The 19,723-nt window shown below is 36.1% G+C and overlaps 2 protein-coding genes across 5 annotated transcripts in view; one reads left to right on the top strand and one right to left on the bottom strand.

Annotated features, from left to right (window-relative positions):
- Positions 1 to 19,723, top strand: part of LOC131427164 (trichoplein keratin filament-binding protein) — an 85,773-nt gene that overhangs the window by 51,714 nt on the left and 14,336 nt on the right. The gene's annotated exons all lie outside the window — the stretch shown is intronic.
- On the bottom strand, positions 233 to 12,694 carry LOC131427165 (peptidoglycan-recognition protein LB). 3 transcript variants are annotated; one of them, XR_009229244.1, is made up of 4 exons: positions 2,742 to 2,981; positions 936 to 1,253; positions 469 to 858; positions 233 to 406 (listed from the first exon to the last, which is right to left on the bottom strand). XR_009229244.1 is itself a non-coding variant. In XM_058590131.1 (3 exons), exons 1-3 carry the CDS (start codon positions 12,066 to 12,068, stop codon positions 644 to 646), a joined length of 600 nt encoding a protein of 199 aa, XP_058446114.1. In that variant the 5' UTR covers positions 12,069 to 12,694; the 3' UTR covers positions 233 to 643. The 3 variants fall into 3 exon arrangements, 2 of the variants coding, with proteins under 2 accessions (XP_058446114.1, XP_058446113.1); XM_058590131.1 differs by lacking the exon at positions 2,742 to 2,981 and adding an exon at positions 12,002 to 12,694 and having other exon boundaries at positions 233 to 858; XM_058590130.1 differs by having other exon boundaries at positions 233 to 858.

Genomic DNA, 19,723 nt, shown 5'->3' with positions numbered 1-19,723 from the left:
GAAGCATGAGCTTGCTTGTATTTGCGTGTTTACGCGCACTTTGTAGTAGATACTTAGGTAATAGAGGGAGATTCTGCGCAGATAAATTTAAAAAAAACTGTTTTTAAAATATATCTCAAAAATAATTGTTTTTACATTATTTATATCTTCAGCAAAATACTTCAAATGTTTTTTTCTTCAAAATGAGATAGAAAACAACTTTTTTTTGTGAAAAAAAATTATTTTTATTCGAAATTGGTACTACCTCCTTAACAAAAATTAAGGTGTCACTTTCAAAAAAGCGTAATATAATCTTGTAAAACTTCTTCGAAGACACGTTAGCTCTTAAAAATCAGAGAATGTCAGTACATACTTTTGACCGTCTTTTTCCAGCTTTGGACCACTGTGCGTCATCAGGCAACTGTTGCTGTTAAAATTTTGATGATGTATAAAAATGAAGGTTCCAAGTTTAACTTATGCATAACTTACTGTTTTTTATTTCAGATGTAAATCAGACATTTTCAAAATTATGTAGTACGTAGTACTTTTTTTCTATTCTCATTACATTATTTATCATATTTTATAGTAGCAAAAATAGTTTTTATTTTTAGTGTGAATATTTCTAATTAGAGTCCATTTATATTGATTGTGATGGAATTTCAGTCTACGTAGGAATACTGTTAGGATCCACTACGTCCAGTATAGGCGAGTAATGCGGCCATTCTTGTATTTCCTGATACAGTCTATCGCCGGGACACTCGGTCGGTCGAGTTTGCCTATGACCAATTAGTGTATAGTTTGATGCAATGATGTTATTGCGAACGCCATACTCAATTAAACTTTGTGCAGCGTTGATCATTTTCTTCGATGGTAAATCGACTGGAAAAATTAAAAAAAAAACAATCATCTTAACATCACCAACGAAATATATCCTTTTCGCTACTGAGAACACTTACATCGCCAATCACCGATCATACAGATTCCCACACTTCGATCATTGTACCGGGGTGCATGCGCTCCCACTACGTTGAATCCTCGTCCTTGATAAATTCGTCCATCGCCTCCCACAGCGAAACTGTAACCGATATCATTCCATCCCCGATCTTCTTGGTGCACACGTTGCATTAGCTGCATAGCTTTCGTGCACTCCTTCTCATCGTAGCAAGCCGCAGGCTGGTAGGAATGGTGGATGATTACATAAGGAATAGGACCGGTGAATTTTTCCACGAGTTTCGAAGGTCGAGCATCCCAAAAGTCACGGGTCACATACGGAACTAGAGAACAAAAGAAAAGTGGTATAAGAAATTGTGTTGATTTTTTTTTAACTCAGTAGTACCCAGTCGACAAGGTTTAAGGAGTTTAGGGTACTGAGTCAAACGATAAAAAAAAAATCAATTTCTTTATAGAATCTAATGGGTTATTTCAAAGCATAAAGTTTCAAAGTCGAACTTGGAATAATTTTGAAGATATAGTCTATGTATCTACTCTCGCTTAGCCATGCGTTTTCTCGGAACCACGTTTTCAGAGCTCGATCATACGATAGGAAAACCTGTTTTAATTCACTTAGTGGTATGATGATGCCTTTCTCATTTAGCTCATGTTTTCATAAATAGTAGTAATTACATAAATTGTAATCTTGAATAAGAACAATTTAACATTCGATCAAGCTCGTCGAGCTGAACAATGTCTGTGTGTGTTAAATAATGTCACTCATTTTTCTCAGAGATAGCTTGACCGATTTACACAAACTTATGAAAAGTGTTATAGTTCCATAGGTTGCTATTGAAATTTATTCGGATCTGACTTCCAGTTCCGGAATTGTAGGGTAAAGTGACTTTAAAATTGCTAATTTGTAGGTTATGTTAGTTAATTACTATTTCGAACCGACTTGGGCTATTATGGTTCCCAGTTCCCGGTTCCGGAAATACCAGAAATAGTGGTCAAAACCTCAAAATGGAACTCACTCTTTTTTTCAGAGTTGGCTTAACCGATTTTCACAAGCTTACAGTCTGTTACATAAGAGCGTGGTCACTGTTGTGTCTCTGTTAATTTCATATCAATACGGCTGACGAAAATATAAGCTTTATATCGTTTATTACTCAATTTTTAAACCAAAACGACGTTTTAATTTATCGCGTTAAATGTTAAATTATAATCGTAATCAGAATAATGCCGATAATAATGCATATCGCGCTGCCATATTGCTACATTTTCGTCTGCTACACGCTGGAAAATTAGGCATGTTTAAAATAATAAAACAGTTAGTGGAGCAGTCAGAATCCAACATTTTTTTGAACCTAACTAACCCATTAGGAAATAACCAATATACAAGAAAAAATATTTACAGTATCGAGCCAGATTTTCTGTTGTCAAGTTTCGCCTGTTCGACTTTTTTTTCTCTGCGTGTATAAGTGCGAACGATGTTTATTGTTGTCATGAGCGAAAGTTTTATTTCGAACAGCTTCGCGTAAAATTGCGAGTTGGAAAATGTTTTTCACAATCTTTCAAGAAAAAATAGCCCGATTTCATCCTAAATTAGGTTGACACTCGTTTTACTCATCACACTAGAACTGCCACTAGCTGTTTCATTCCACTTCGAGATAAACTAACACTAATAACAAAATCAATACGTTGGACCAATATTCTGTTAATTTGAATTTGCACTATCATGATTGATATCAAAATGACCGTTCACTTTCTCAATGAGTAACCGTGACCAGGTATCTTCAAATCGATACCTCCAGAAAGACTACCAAACATACCTTGCATCTCAAGTGCATCATTCGCCGATTTCTTTACAGAACCGTTGTTCATCGTAGTCAACAATAAACACGCGCTAACAAATCTTATCAGATTTTGAAAAGCACTACTCAGCCAACTGTCGGCGACCTCCGTTTCTATGCTTTGGGAAGCCGACATACAAACTTGCTCTCTAAACTTCCTGGAAGTACTACCAACTCGGAACACCACTGCCGGCAATGCCATCTGTTGAAGTACCTATATAGTACTGATTGTGTGTCATCCCAATACCGGTCACAACCCACCTATATCAAGTCATCGCGCAGCTTTTCATGTCTGAAATAAAAATCCCCGCAACGGCAGTTTTGTTTTGCTTCATATGCTATATGATTGCATGTTTATCATTAGAGGTGCTCGGGCGATTTTTATCGCTGGTGGGGTGGTCTAGTATTTCGCAGATACGTAGCATCAAGGAACTTGCTAAAGATTATGTGTTGGTGAATTTGAAAAATATTTTTTTTCTATGTTTTAACTTACATACTTTAATACATGCACTCCAAAAAACTTAGAATTTTACAGGTGACTTAATACCTCATACAATGTAATTCAAAAAGACCTAATTTGCCAAATGACGGAAAATTTTATTTGTAATCACCTAATGAGCTTGAATTTTACTGGTTTCGACTGTAACTTGCGTTCTGTTAGCAGGTGCGACTGTATGAATTGAAATGCACCTTTTATCAGCCAAGCAGATGCATGCTTCTGTGGCTCAGTCGATTAACAGATGTACTTACGATCCAATGATTCTCGGTTCAAGTCGCGGCGGTTTCTATCAGTGTTCTTCTTTTTATTTCAATGAATTTCATGTCATGGAGTTTTAGACACAATACTAAATGTTCTTCCACGTAAATTTGCGTGAACTGCGACGCTCCATTTATGTGCATCTAATAAGATGTAAAATCACAGGTTTTCTTTTAAGTGTGTGGTTTCATAAAGCATTCGTATAGTCGAAATCACCTGATCATACGAGTAAGACGATCCCCTGGATTCGATTCCTAAACCCGCAAACAGGGTCAGAAAGCGACGAACGACTAGAAGGTTAAAATCGAACGGAATAATCTATGAAATTATGAAAAAAACGCTTCAAGGATCTGCCCCATAGGGTTGTTCGAGCTGTTGCACAGTGGTCCAAAACTTAAAATTTCATTTCTGTAATTATTTAGCGGCTTTATCGTCTTTGCTATCTTCTGCAAAGTTGTAGAGAGCATTGTTATGGTTTCGTGGGAATAATAGACCATGTTCCAGTACACGCCGGGAGACAGATAAAAAAGTTTTCTTTTTACTAGAAGCAAATAGTCTTTTGGTTCCATGCGTAATTCCTGAATTTCATCCGGATCCGACTTCCGGTTCCGGAATCACAAGGTGCTAAGTATTAGAAATTTTCAAACAGTCTAATAAGCGACGATTTGAAAAAGTAACGAAATTTTCACATCTGATCTTGAAACTCTTTCGAAATTCAGGTCTTGTAAGTTTTAGAATGATGGATGTTAAAAATTCGCAACTTTCTTATGGTTGATGACAAAAAAAACAGGGACTTCATCATCCAGATTGGTATCAACATTATTCCGATTTGTTGGTCTGAGCTTAAGCTTGAGCGACCACCCCTGGTTGCTACTCCGTTACTGAACGGGATTAGCTGAAATTGTACAGGGAATTTCTAGATTAGATATTGGTAGTATTCGCGCGCGTCTCGGTATGTTCCGGTTTCAAGATGCTCGGATGCACCACTAAACTCACTGACTTCCCGAGTGAACGTTTCAACAATATCCTATATTGAAGTCCCGGGAAGTCTTGATTCACAGCTCTTATTCGAGGAAACTGAAGAAAAATTTGCAATATATATCGCGTAAAGAATAAAAACTTCCCTATTTTTTCTAAATGAAATTACGTGATACAAAATAAACGAGTGAATAGGATTTAGACAAAATAGTTGATTCATTGCATTGACATATTCTAAACAGTTGTTATAAAGTCATTTTAAATCACCAAATAATGGTCAACAGATTTCACGCGCGTCTTGATTCTGTATTATTTCCGCTTTATTATTTCAATTATTTATTAAAATTATTAATTGGTTATATTGGTTGATCTGGGCTGCCGGCTACCGAGAAAAATATTATTTTTTGTTTGAAATATTAATATCAAGTGTTTTTTGCCTTTCTTCGGAGGGCCGACTGTCATATACCATTCGACTCAGTTCGTCGAGTACGCAAAATGCCTGAGTGTGTATATGTGTGTTTCTTTTTTCGGAGATGGCTGAACCGATTTTTAAAAACTTAGATTCAAATGAAAGGTCTTGTAGTCCCATACAAAATTCCTGAATTTCATTTAGATCTCACTTCCAGTTCCGGCGTTATGGGGTAAAATGTCCAAAAATTTGAAAATATGTTTTCTCATAGATGGCGCGACCGATTTTCACAAAACAAACTTAGGTTCAAATGAAAGATCCTGCGGTCCCATACGTAATTCCTGAGTTTCATCCGGATCCGACCTTCGGATCCGGAAATATAGGGTAAAGTGTGTTAAAAACTTTATATCATCACTGAAAAAGAACGAAAAATCGTAAAAAAATTCTAAATCGACCTCAAATCTTCTCCAATTGATAATTTTTATCAGTAGACGGTCAAACAAACCGATTTCGGTTATTCTTTCAAGAATCGAAGAAAATTATTTTGAAGAATACCACAGTACTATATATGATAGTATGATTGATATGAGAAAGGCAACATTACACCACTAGGTGGATTAAAACAGGTTTTTTTCTATGTATTCAATATACCGATATATGTTATCTCTGTTATTAACTTTGTAATATCAACGGATTTGCGCAATAGTTGATTTTTATCATTCAATTTATAATCCTGAAAGACAATCAATAACTTGGAAGAAGAAAACATTCCAAGTAAAATTTTTCTCCGAAGCTAGACGGAAATTGATAGGTTGAATTGAAAATATCAGATAACTGAAAGGAAAAAAAACTCCTGCAATTGTCACTTTTTACGACATGGAAGCAGGAACACAGTGGATCTATTCTTGAATTAATTTTTTCCGCCGGATTCCACACGGCATCTAGGCTGGTACTGTCCGGAGAGAGTTAATAGGTACTATCAATCTCCTAGTGAACCCCAGCCCCTCATTATTCCGATTTGTTGGTATGGTGACCAAACTCATTAACTGATTTTTGATAAGTATGACCAGCTTAAAAATGCCCAAATGAGTCACGGTGCGTGTCCCCACACAAAAACCCTGGTTTTATATTGAAAATGATCGTATTTGCTACTAAATTATCTCAGAAGGTTAAAAATAATTCAGAAGTACTTTTAATTTTTGTCATAACCCCAAATAATTGGTTTGTATCCAATAGTATCCAGAGATTCTATGGTAGGATGTACAATGGGGATAAACAAGTCCCGGAACTAACATTTTCTGGCAAAGTTTAACTTAATACATCAACATTATCTTCTTCAAGAGCCACATAATCAGTCCAGCGCTTCTCCAACATTTTAATACCTTTCTGGCAGAACGATTATTCTTTTGTTACAAAATAAGCATTTCTTTCATCAATGACATCCACGTTGAAACATTTTTCGAGACCTGCGAACAGTCGCTAGGCGCCATATCCGGTGAATATGATGGTCACGGCAGAAATTTGCCAGCGAATTGTGATACGGCGCATTGTCTTGGCGAAAGAGTCGTTTCTCACCGATTTCGTTGTCCAAACGCATCAATTGTTTAATGAAACGGTTACCATTGATAGTCTTACCGTTTTTGAGCATCCCAAAATGCTGCGGCTATAACCTTATTGACCCACATTTTTAGAATTTGTCCGCTGTCACATAAATCACTGAACCTTGTCACTACAGAGCAGTTCAATTTGAAACTTAAACAGTTCAATTTGAACCGCTAAGCAGACGTAAAGTTAACGTTATTTGCAAAACACTTTTTTAATTGGCACCGAAGTGTCATGGCTTTGCTGATGTGCCGAATAAAACGTAAAGATCGCGGCATCCAGCGTTTGCTCACGATGGACCATAAAGGACAAAGTCTTGTCAATTCCCAGTCGATATGTGACAATGGACGAAACCTGGATCTATTACTAGACTCCGTAGTCAAATACACAAATGTAGGCCTCGAAATGCTCATATAGCTTTGTTGTACAAAAATGGTCATTATAAAAAACTACACAACTTACTCGAATATACTAGGTCCCTATGATTTTAGTTTAATGAAAGAGAGACATTTTTAGTTTTTTTTTCACGTAGTTATAATTATAACTTGTTTATCATCAAATAGCTCAGAAAGATAATGTATCTTGAACAGAGCTAATAGAAGTCATTTTTATTGACTCAAAATAGACGAAAATGACGAGAAATTACTGTCACTCTCAGTTTCGCTTGCAAACTATGAGAACGAAATCCATGTCCTGTCAATGATATCTCGCTCTAGTAGTTTCAAAATTGTGTTTTCTTTCAGTCATTTGCAGTTTTCAGTAAAAATCTCATAGTATGTAGTGTCGATATTCAACCCAGCTGTGAGAATTGAAAATGACAGAAAAAGGTTTCACAAAAACTTCTACCTGTTGGTGCTCGAATTTGTAGTAGTTTTGGTTTCCAAAGAAGTTCTGGGATGTAATTACTTCGATTTGTCATATTTTAGTCACTTTTTATAGCCAAGCGTCACAGATTTTCGATACATCGATGAAAGAATGAGAATTGAAATTCTGCTGATGCTCGCTGAAGACGTTGCAGGTTTCGTCCTTTCATAGAGGAAAGAGTGACGTTGGCAATTATTCTCTCTCATTTTTTGAATGAGAAACGAAAATGCTTCGTCTCTCTTCGTTTGTTTTGGTGTCGGTCATTTACGAATGAGACAGTAAAATATTGAAAATGAGGCTGTTGGATTGGATTCTTTCATTGAGAATGCCTGACAATTTTAAGCTCTGATCTCGAAAACCACGTTTTAACGTGTTATCAATTAGGAGCGTAAAATTGGACTTTGATCCACTGCGCATTGGAACTGAGCTTTGTTTTCAGGCCTAAAACAATGCTCCAAGGAAGGGGATTCTACTACGACAAGGAAGTCGTCGGAGAAACAAACGCTTATTTCGACGCAAAAGATAAATCCTTACATAAGAATGGTATTGAAATGTTGGAGACATGCGGGACTGATTGTGTTGCTCTTGAAGGAGACTAAGCTGATGTATGAAATTGAGTTTTGCCAACAAAATCTGTTTGTCTTAGTTAGTCCCGGGAATTATAGATTCGCATATTAAATCCGCTCGTGGAATCTTTAGATACCATACCATAATTGAAAGTACTACATTGATCAAAAAGTTTCCGGAATCACAACCGTGTGGCGCTCTCAGTCACCCGATTAGATGTTTTATTTTGCTTTTAGGTTACCACATCTGACATTGATATTCTATCAAATTTTCAGCTTGATACCTGGATATTTGTAAAAGTTACGCTGTATTCAGTACATCTGCGATTATGCGTGTCCTCGATGTTGTAGAATTTTCAAAATGAAATTGAATTTGTAACAACGAGATTGCATTAATTTTTACGTTAAAAACGGTTTTAATGGTGCGACGACATTACCAAAGTTAGAAGAGTGTTTCGGTAACGTTACTCTTCAGAAAACAGTCGTTAATTAGTGGCACGAACGTTTCAGAAGTAGCCGTGAGTCTGTGAATGATGATGAGACAAGCGCTAGGCCATCGACATCGAGAACCGACGAAAGCATCAACAAAATCAAAGAGAGAATGGCCGTAGACCGCAAATCGACTATTAGATAAATGGCAGAGGAGTTATGAGACGTTTGCGTTATTCGTGAACATTTGAATAAAAACGAAACGAATACCATTCAGCAACCACCGAATTCATCTGATTTCGTTCTCTACGACTTTTTCCTATTCGGTCGACTCAAGAAACCACTCCGTGAAACGCGTTTCAGTACCCGAGATGAGATGACTCTGATGGCCATACCGAAAACTGAATATAAAAAATGTTTCTAGGATTAGATCAAACGCTGGCATAAGTGTGCTGCAGTCGGTGGGGAGTACTTTGAAGGGGAAAATATCGATTTTGATGAATATTGTTGTATTTTAATATCAGAATAAATTCCTGGAACTAATAGTACTGTTGTTGTACCGTTGAATTCCACTATGTTATATCACGTCATTACACTCTCACAAAGTCACTATTTTCACAGTCACTATTTTTCCGAAAGTGTATAAAACGTTATAATACAGATACGTATTTCGGAGTGCTATTTGCATCCTTCTTCAGTGTATCGGTTTTATAAGTTTATTGAAAGAAAGCTGCAATGAAGTTCCTTTTATACAAACGTAAGTAGGTAGAAACGTAAGTAGGTAAACCACAAAATGAAAGGTAAAAACAGGTAACAGAAAACTGGAAGAGTTAAGTGTTTTCTATGTTTGTTTTTATCTTGGATACGGGTAGTAACTGGAAAAGCCAAGAAGATCTATTCCCTTGGTCTCGGTTTAATAAAGAGATGGAGTTATTTTTGAAAATTTCTAAACTTTCTGCTGAATCTAATTTCCATGGATTGGAAATTTGTCTTAAGATTTTTATGTCATTAATAGAGAGTTCATGATCTTCAAAAAAGGCATGTTCTGCTACTTTTGACTTGAAGTGATGTGGTAGTCTCTTTTCCAATTCTTTGGATGCTTTCGCTATTTCTGAGATATGTTCCTTGAAACGAATGTCCAGTGTTCTCTTTGTTTGTCCGATGTATATTTTATCGCAATGAGGACACGAGATTTTGTATACCCCAGACTTTTTCAAATTCTCTGTAGGATCTTTTGTAGAACCTAGTAGAGTTTTCAATTGGTAGTTCATACTGCTGAACACTAAATCTAAACCAAATTTTCTTAGTTTTGATTTTAGTGGGTGTGAAATGTTTTGATTGAAGTCCACTGATATTCTTTTAAAATTTTCAGAAGGGGGGGTCAAAGTTGTAAAGGATATTTTTTGAGTTGGGGCCCCTATCCAAATGGCTAGTAAAAGAATTCCAATCTATGCCAAAAAAATTCTTCAGTAAATCAGTTCCTAACACACAGACATTCGTTACTCAACTTCAGAATTCAGGCGATATCAAAGACGACGAAATGATGGTATCTTTCGATGTAACCGCCTTATTCCCAAGTGTCCCAGTGAAGGACTCAATCAATCTGTTGGAAGATTGGTTACTTCAACAAAATAGTAGTAGTTTATGGAAATGCAAAGTACGGTCTTATCTTACTCTAACTCGGCTTTGCATGGATGTAAATTATTTCAAATTCAGAGGGGAATTTTATAAACAATTACAAGGGGCACCAATGGGCAATCCACTCTCCCCGTTTTTATGTGAATTATTCATGGCAAACCTTGAAGAACTTCTAAATAAGCAGGGATTATTACCTAATCGCTGGTGGAGATACGTAGATGATATATTTTGCATCATCAAACGCAACGATTTATCGAACTTTTTAGAAATAATTAATAATTTACATAAAAATATTAAATTCACCTATGAGGAAGAGAAAGACAACAGTTTACCTTTCTTGGACATTCTTATTGTCCGGGAGGCAAAATCCTTAACTTTCGAAATATATAGGAAGCCAACCAATACGGACCGTGTCATACCAAATACTTCTAATCATCCCCATCAACACAAAATGGCAGCATTCCACCATATGATTCACAGAATGCTATCTTTGCCCCTTAGAAAAGATGCTGCGATAAAAGAGAAAAACTTTGTTTTCGAAATTGGAAAGTTCAATGGATATCCAGAGCATACAATTCAAACCATCTTCGATAAAAAATTAAGACTGTTGAAAAAACAATCACTTACAACTTTGACCCCCCCTTCTGAAAATTTTAAAAGAATATCAGTGGACTTCAATCAAAACATTTCACACCCACTAAAATCAAAACTAAGAAAATTTGGTTTAGATTTAGTGTTCAGCAGTATGAACTACCAATTGAAAACTCTACTAGGTTCTACAAAAGATCCTACAGAGAATTTGAAAAAGTCTGGGGTATACAAAATCTCGTGTCCTCATTGCGATAAAATATACATCGGACAAACAAAGAGAACACTGGACATTCGTTTCAAGGAACATATCTCAGAAATAGCGAAAGCATCCAAAGAATTGGAAAAGAGACTACCACATCACTTCAAGTCAAAAGTAGCAGAACATGCCTTTTTTGAAGATCATGAACTCTCTACTAATGACATAAAAATCTTAAGACAAATTTCCAATCCATGGAAATTAGATTCAGCAGAAAGTTTAGAAATTTTCAAAAATAACTCCATCTCTTTATTAAACCGAGACCAAGGGAATAGATCTTCTTGGCTTTTCCAGTTACTACCCGTATCCAAGATAAAAACAAACATAGAAAACACTTAACTCTTCCAGTTTTCTGTTACCTGTTTTTACCTTTCATTTTGTGGTTTACCTACTTACGTTTCTACCTACTTACGTTTGTATAAAAGGAACTTCATTGCAGCTTTCTTTCAATAAACTTATAAAACCGATACACTGAAGAAGGATGCAAATAGCACTCCGAAATACGTATCTGTATTATAACGTTTTATACACTTTCGGAAAAATAGTGACTGTGAAAATAGTGACTTTGTGAGAGTGTAATGACGTGATATAACATAGTGGAATTCAACGGTACAACAACAGTACTATTAGTGACAACATTCTACTAACAGCTCAAACAGAAATTTAGTGAATTCCTGGAACTTTTTGATCAAGGTAGTATTTCTAATAATAACCTTCTGAGAACATTTAGTACTAAATACAACCATTCTTTATATGAAACTATCCATAACTTTCTCAAAACTAGTCATAGAACTTTTGAGTGCTCTACAATTTTACGTGTTTTTGCTAAATCTAACGCTATGCAGAACAATCTCTATCTGTTCTTGTACTCATACTTGAACATTCTTGTTTATTCACTTAAAACCGTGTTGACACTCTCTACAACTTTGCAAAAGATACCAATAAATAAAAGTTGACAATCAGACACCAAAATAATTACAGACATGAAATCAGTTTTGAACCACTGTGCTACAGTGAAAATCAGTCTACTGTGTTTGTGTCAAACAATCAAACAACATTCATTTTTGGGCGCAATTTCACACCCATTGCTCGCCAGATAGCGTTTGACAGTTTCTTACAATAACTGTAGTATTACAAAAAACTACTCACGACATGCTCGAACTCCGTCCATCAGAAAAACACTTATGAAAGTAAATGATACTGTGAAAATTTGCATGGTTTCTTTAATTTTGATTTGGTACACCAAAAAATTCGTTACTGTTTTTGCTTATATATGCTTTCACTATCTTCACTTCCTGACAGTAATTATCGAATGCTATTTGTTATGAGCTATGACACTGTGTCACTTTAACGTTATCAAGCACCGTAAATGAATCACCGACATTGCCACTGAAGTTCACCCGTTTTGTTATCAATCAACAACACACCGTCGTACAACAAAATGCGACACCATCAGTGGGCTCGTTAAAGTGCAAATAATCATCTGATTTTAAACACAATTATTTCACACGCCGCCCGGTTTGAACGGATCCGAACAGGTTACAGTTAAATTCTACGCATGGGTTCGAAAATGATCACTCTTATTAGGACAACTGAACATCCTCTTGTTCTCTCCCGTCACCGTGACTGCAACTACTGCCACACGAGGTGCTTCACCGAAATCAGACACCCGGTTCAATTGACATCAATTACATGACTGTTTATCAGATACGATTAACGCTAACGATGAACAAAACACGCGAAATTGCGCGGGCATTTTGACGAACTAAATAAACAATTACAAAACAGCGAAGTGTTCGTATGAGCTCAAGAATGGTGGTGACGCCCCCTTTTTGAATCAACCGGTGCGTCGGAAAGAATACGATGGAGTAAAAGCTCCCGCGTGGTTTTATACCTTCCAGACAGACAATTTGAGCATGAAACGGCAGGTAATGTGGGACGGAAAGTTAAGCTTTTGAGGTTCGCTTTGCGCTTTGTTTGTTTGGTTGCAAGAAGATGTTTAAAAAGAGTAAATTGAAAAGTTGGTTATAAGTTAGAAAGAGATTCTCTATGTTATGCCACCTTAGCATTTTTTACTATTTCAAAACACATACACGGAAAGACCGAAATTAGCATTTTTGCGAAAAAATTAGTTGATTTTTTGATTTTAGTTAGTTATTTTTTGAGACAACTAAAAAAATCTTACTTTTGCTAATTTAGATTTTTTAATTCTGATTCTCTTAATAATAATAAAATATTTGTTGAAATGGCTATTTTTTTTAGTTGAATTCACCAATTAATCGTGCTGTCATTTCTTAGCTAAGGCACGCTTCGTATCCATTCAACTAATTTTTTAGTTGAATTAGAGAAATAAAACGTTGTTTTCAACCAACATAAATGGTTGAATTGGTTTTTGCAATTAGCAGCTATATGGCGCTCGTTAACACCGTAATGACTACTAGCCACTAGATGGCACACTACTACCGAAAAAAATTTTAGTCGCGGTTATCTTTTCTATATTTGCAGGTATAAATACGATGTTGTATTGGAGAAAAAGACATAAGCGAAACATAAACTTCTTTTTGAAAAATTTTACTTCTAAATCGCTGTTTTCTTCATTCGACTTCGCGAAATCGACTCTCTCACTGAAAACTTTGAACACTCGGAAAACAAAAACCGAATACAAGTAGTACACCGGACGGCGTAGCCCAGAATGAGAAGATACAAAAAAACATCATTTGACGTATACAATTAGAGTGCAACATTCGAAACTCACTTCACTGTTTCCCGTAAAAACATTATTACCCACAATCGCTTCAACTGCGCACAAATTCTGAATAAATACACTTTCCACTAACAGTTTACGTCATTTTTACATATCGGTTTAGAAATTTATATAGGGATATATCGTAACACATGCGAAAAACATCTAAACAATTTGCGAGCAGTTTCAACAAGACTGTCCCTTTTAGCTTTTTAATGGATTGTTTTGCTTTGACACTACTGTCCTTCAGTAATGACGGTGATAGATAAATAGAATCAAAGTTTCTGATTTTAATAACGAAATTAGTTGTCAATGAGAATTTCGTGTTGGATCGAAATATTGCTGGTTTGTGTCCAGAATATTCGCCAACTATACACATTCTCTAAAAATAAGAGTTTTTTTCAGCACAGTAAATTCTAAATTTTAACTAATTTTATAGTTATTTTGGAAATTTTGTTGTTAAAATCAACTAATTCAAAAACAGTAATACGAATTAGGCGCAGAGCTAATTTCGGTCGTTCCACGGAAAGACCGAAATTAGCATTTTGGCGAAAAAATTAGTTGATTTTCTGATTTTAGTTAGTTATTTTTTGAGACAACTAAAAAAATCTTACTTTTGCTAATTTAGATTTTTTAATTCTAATTTTCTTAATAATAATAAAATATTTGTTGAAATGGCTATTTTTTTAGTTGAATTCACCAATTAAACGTGCTGTCATTTCTTAGCTAAGGCACGCTTCATATCCATTCAACTAATTTTTTAGTTGAGTTAGAGAAATAAAACGTTGTTTTCAACCAACATAAATGGTTGAATTGGTTTCTGCAATTAGCAGCTATATGGCGCTCGTTAACACCGTAACGACTACTAGCCACTAGATGGCACACTACTACCGAAAAAAATTTCAGTCGCGGTTATCTTTTCTATATTGGCAGGTATAAATACGATGTTGTATTGGAGAAAAAGACATAAGCGAAACATAAACTTCTTTTTGAAAATTTTACTTCTAAATCGCTGTTTTCTTCATTCGACTTCGCGAAATCGACTCTCTCACTGAAAACTTTGAACACTCGGAAAACAAAAACCGAATACAAGTAGTACACCGGACGGCGTAGCCTGGAATGAGAAGATACAAAAAAAAACATCATTTGACGTGTACAATTAGAGTGCAACATTCGAAACTCACTTCACTGTTTCGCGTTAAAACATTATTACCCACAATCGCTTTAACTGCGCACAAATTCTGAATAAATACACTTTCCACTAACAGTTTACGTCATTTTTACATATCGGTTTAGAAAATTATATAGGGATATATCGTAACACATGCGAAAAACATCTAAACAATTTGCGAGCAGTTTCAACAAGACTGTCCCTTTTAGCTTTTTAATGGTTTGTTTTGCTTTGACACTGCTGTCCTTCAGTAATGACGGTGATAGATAAATAGAATCAAAGTTTCTGATTTTAATAACGAAATTAGTTGTCAATGAGAATTTAGTGTTGGATTGAAATATTGCTGGTTTGTGTCCAGAATATTCGCCAACTAAACACTTTCTCTAAAAATAAGAGTTTTTTTCAGCACAGTAAATTCTAAATTTTAACTAATTTTATAGTTATTTTGGAAATTTTGTTGTTAAAATCAACTAATTCAAAAACAGTAATACGAATTAGGCGCAGAGCTAATTTCGGTCGTTCCGTGTAGTGTTGGGAATCGGATATCTTTGTCAATTGATCAAAGGAACTAGTTCTTCTAGAAGAATGGAGTTCTTAAAAAAAATTCTTCACTCTTATCTAAAGAAATAGACGTAATTGAATTTTATAAGAGAGTATATGAAAAAACGTTCGCAGATTTTTTAAAAATAGTAGAAGTTGAACATGTTCGCAACATCTGAAAAAGTGCACAATCATGCATAAGAAAAGTTGCTGAGCAAGCTACAATTAGTGGTCGGTTCAATGCATACGGCGCTGTTCTTACAAACCAGTTGTCGTATGTTCGAGTCCCGACCTGAAGGAATTCTTAGTGTAAGTAGGATCGTAGTACTAGCCATTCAATGATTCTATATGCTAAAGCTTGCTTCATTTAGAATTGGAACAAACTTTTGCTCATATTGTGGCGCTCCTGGTGGACGGATTTGGAAGTTCTTGGTGCCCACGTGTCGGGAATTTTATCAGCTTCACGTATGATTTTTGACATTCCGCAAATCGACTGTACTTTGTAAACAATCACCATGGAAACCGAAAGAAGGGAAAAAATTGTGGTCTGAATCTAGGCTCGCTAAACAGCTGAAATTGCTCAGAAATACCATATGGCGCGTTATCAAACGGTATAAGGAAACATCGACGACGATTTGGAAGCCTCAAGTCAATCGTCGGAGTGGAACTGTCGAACGGAAACTGCGTGGTAAGATTTTGAAGACGATTAAGAGGAATCCTAATCTGTCGGACCGTGATTGGGCCAGAAAATTCGGTGCAGCCCATAGTACCGTGAGGAGAACTCGACTCCGGGAACGAATCAAGAAGTATCGAGCTAGCAAACAGCCATCAAAGCGGACCATAAAACAGAATAGTGTGGTCAAAATTCGTGCTCGGAAACTATATGACCAGCTGCTGACCAAGTTCGACGGGTGTCTTCTGATGGACGATGAAACCTATGTCAAGGCTGACTTCAGGCAAATCTTAGGTAAAAAAAATTACTTGGCAACGGCTCGGGGGGATGTTCTAGCCAAATTTAAATTTGTTTTTGCCGACAAATTTGCAAGAAAATTTATGATTTGGCAGGGCATTTGCAGCTATGGCAAAAAAACGATAGTTTTCGTTACAAATAATACAATGATATCGGAACTATACCAAAAAGAGTGTCTCCAAAAACGAATTTTGCCGTTCATTCGATCCCACGACCAGCCCGTAATGTTTTGGCCAGATTTGGCAAGCTGTCATTACAGCAAAGTCGTTCAAGAATGGTATGCAGAGAAAGGGGTCCAGTTTGTTCCGAAAAACCTTAATCCACCCAACTGCCCCCAGTTCCGCCCTATTGAGAAATACTGGGCAATCATGAAGAGGAGACTCAAGGCAAAGGGAAAGGTTGTCACAGACATTAATCAGATGACAATCTCGTGGAATAAGATAGCTAAAACGATGGACGAAGAAGGTGTGCGTCGCCTTATGAGCCGTGTGGAAGGAAAAATTCGAGAATTCCTTCGAAATCGTGACGAATAATTTTATCCGTATTTTTTCTTAAAAGTATGAAGAAAACGCTACATTTGTATAAAAAAAAGATCTTGAATTCAATAATAAATAACTGAAATACAGGCAATTGTCTTTGTTCCAATTCTATCTGAAGCAAGCTTTAGGTAAAATCAAGTTAAGTGGTATGTGAGTGAAGTGAATGTGAAAGTGGAAGTGAGAACGACAATAAGATGCTGATTGATTTATTCATTTATTTATTTATTTATTATTGTAATATCCATCAGATACGAAATCTACATGGATATGGGTGGAGAAAAACCCATTTGAGTTGAACATAAAATATGTCATTCTCAAACGGGCGCAAAAACCACCATCTTTTAAAAAAACAACACATAATAATTATCACAATACATCTAAAACTAATAGTCACATAACATTATTAAAAACAAAATACACATAATTTAATTAAAAACAAAAATTAAAGACTAGAAAAAATATCAAAACACAGAAGATCGTTTGACTTTACTAGCGAAGCGGCTGGATGATTCGCCAAACTCAAAAAGATCTTCTACAGCAGTGAATGATCGAATGGCAGCGGTTATCGGTTCATTACATCCAAAACTAGTTCTATGAAATCTTTGCTGAAGTAGAGTGCCATTCCGCAGGGTTCTGTTCGGTGCTCGAAAATTAATTTCGGATCGCAATTCCGGTGCATCGATTTCTCCGTTGATCAGTTTTGCAATAACTACTGCCTGTTGTATTTTACGGCGACGTAACAGCGATTCGATTCCGATTAGTCGACATCTATCCGGATATGGTGGGAGATTCGAGGGATCTCTCCACGGTAAATTCCGTAATGCTAAACGAACAAACCGCTTTTGAACTCGTTCAATTCGCATGCACCACGAGAGCTGATACGGTAACCAAACTGATGAAGCGTTCTCAAGAATAGGTCTAACGAGTGAGCAATATAATGCCTTCAAGCAATGAGGATCTTTAAAGTCCTTAGCGATTTTTGAAATGAATCCCAATTGACGTGAAGCTTTTGAAATGATCAGTGATCGATGTGAATCAAAGGTCAGTTTTTCATCCAACAATACTCCTAAATCGCTCACCTGGTTAACTCTAGTCAGAACAGAGCCACCAATACTGTAATTAAATTTCACAGGATTCAAAGTACGGTGGAACGTAATCACCTGACATTTTGCCACGTTAATAATTAGCTTGTTTCTGTGACACCAATCTACGAACAATTCTAGTAAATATTGTAACCGCTGGCAATCCTCTACGGTACGAACTACGAGGTACAATTTTAAATCGTCTGCATAGATCAATTTGCAGCCATTTGGCAAAACAAATGAGACATCGTTGAAAACAGTACGAAAAGTAATGGTCTGGTAAATTACTACCTTGAGGAACTCCTGAATTGTTCGTAAATTGAGATGATGGGCAGTTATCCAACTTCACTCGTAATACTCTACCAGTCAGATATGATCTTAACCAGGACACGAGCTGCGCAGAGAATCCGAGACGATATAATTTACAAAGAAGTATTTCGTGGTCGATTTTGTCAAATGCTGCTTTTAGATCAGTGTAGACAACATCCATTTGAGTTTTTTCCTCCATGCTAGCGATACACTTAGACGTGAATGTTAACAGATTCGTCGAAACTGATCTTCCTGGTATGAATCCATGCTGATCAAATGAAACGTAATTCCTCACTCGATCTAATATGGCATCACTTACAATCATTTCAAAAAGTTTAGATGAGGCAGAGAGACTGGTAATCAATGGTAAGGGCCAATATTTCAATTATTCTAACATTACTTATAGTAGATATGTTGCGAATATAGTCGAAAGAGAAAGTAAAAAAAAGAATGTTTGCTTTGCTATTGTTTCTCGGCTGTTGCTATTGATCTTTGGTTTTTTATTTCATTCGATTCAAAGTCATGTAATTGTAAAATCACACAATTTTTTATGTTCTTGAATATAAATTTGTGTGAAATACGACGTTCCATTTAAAGGGTGATTTTCCAAAAGGATTTTCAGAAAAAACACAAAAAAATTGAGAAAATTGATGAAATTTTTATTAGAATCTTTATTGGAGTAAATATTATGTGAGCTTTGAAGTTGATTTCACGCAAATGTTGGCCGCGGCTCCCTTTTAGATGGCCCATGCGCAAGGTCCAATTTTGACACACTCTCTTCAACATATCGATCAGTATTTCAGGAATAAATGCTTCAATGTTGGCTTCCAGTGCGCCAATCGTTGCTGGATTTTCCTTGTACATATGAGCCTTAACATGGCCCCCGAAAAATAGTCCAAAAATGTTAAATAACACGGTCTCGGCGACCAATTGACGGGTCCAAAGCGAGAAATAATCTGTTCACCGAAGGCGGCTCTCATTTTAGTCATAATTTCGCCCTCCGTATGGGATGTGGTAACGTCTTGTTGAAATCACATGTAAGGTATGTCCAATTCTTACATGCATTGGTTGCTCTTGAAATGCTTCTAGCTGGTACCTTTTGATGTATCCATTCAACCAAAAATTAGCAGCGTCTCTGAACACAATTTTTCGATAAATAAGTGGATCTTTCCCCAATTTTACCAGCGTCCATTCATCATTAAATTATAGACCAAACGAAGATTCATAATTAAATTATAGACCAAACTGAACAAGTTTGAAAAAGACACTAGACACGATTCACGCGCGATCTGTCAAAACAGTGCTGCCAAAAAAAAATATAACCAAAAAATCACCCTTTATAAACTGTCCAACAAAATAATTATTTTTATTGATAATTTTACTGTGGCGTCGTCCTCGTGTGCACCTCGTTCACTGCACAACCGGCCAGATTAAAGGAAATAATTGTATCCTCATCCGCATTCAACTATTTTTGCCTTTCTCTATAGAAAGGTATTAGAATTGCTGGAAAAACCGAC

Source organism: Malaya genurostris, chromosome 2, assembly GCF_030247185.1.
Source record: "Malaya genurostris strain Urasoe2022 chromosome 2, Malgen_1.1, whole genome shotgun sequence".
Lineage (NCBI taxonomy): Eukaryota > Metazoa > Arthropoda > Insecta > Diptera > Culicidae > Malaya > Malaya genurostris.
Note: the sequence above shows the minus strand (reverse complement) of the source record. Positions and strands in the feature narration are given on the sequence as shown.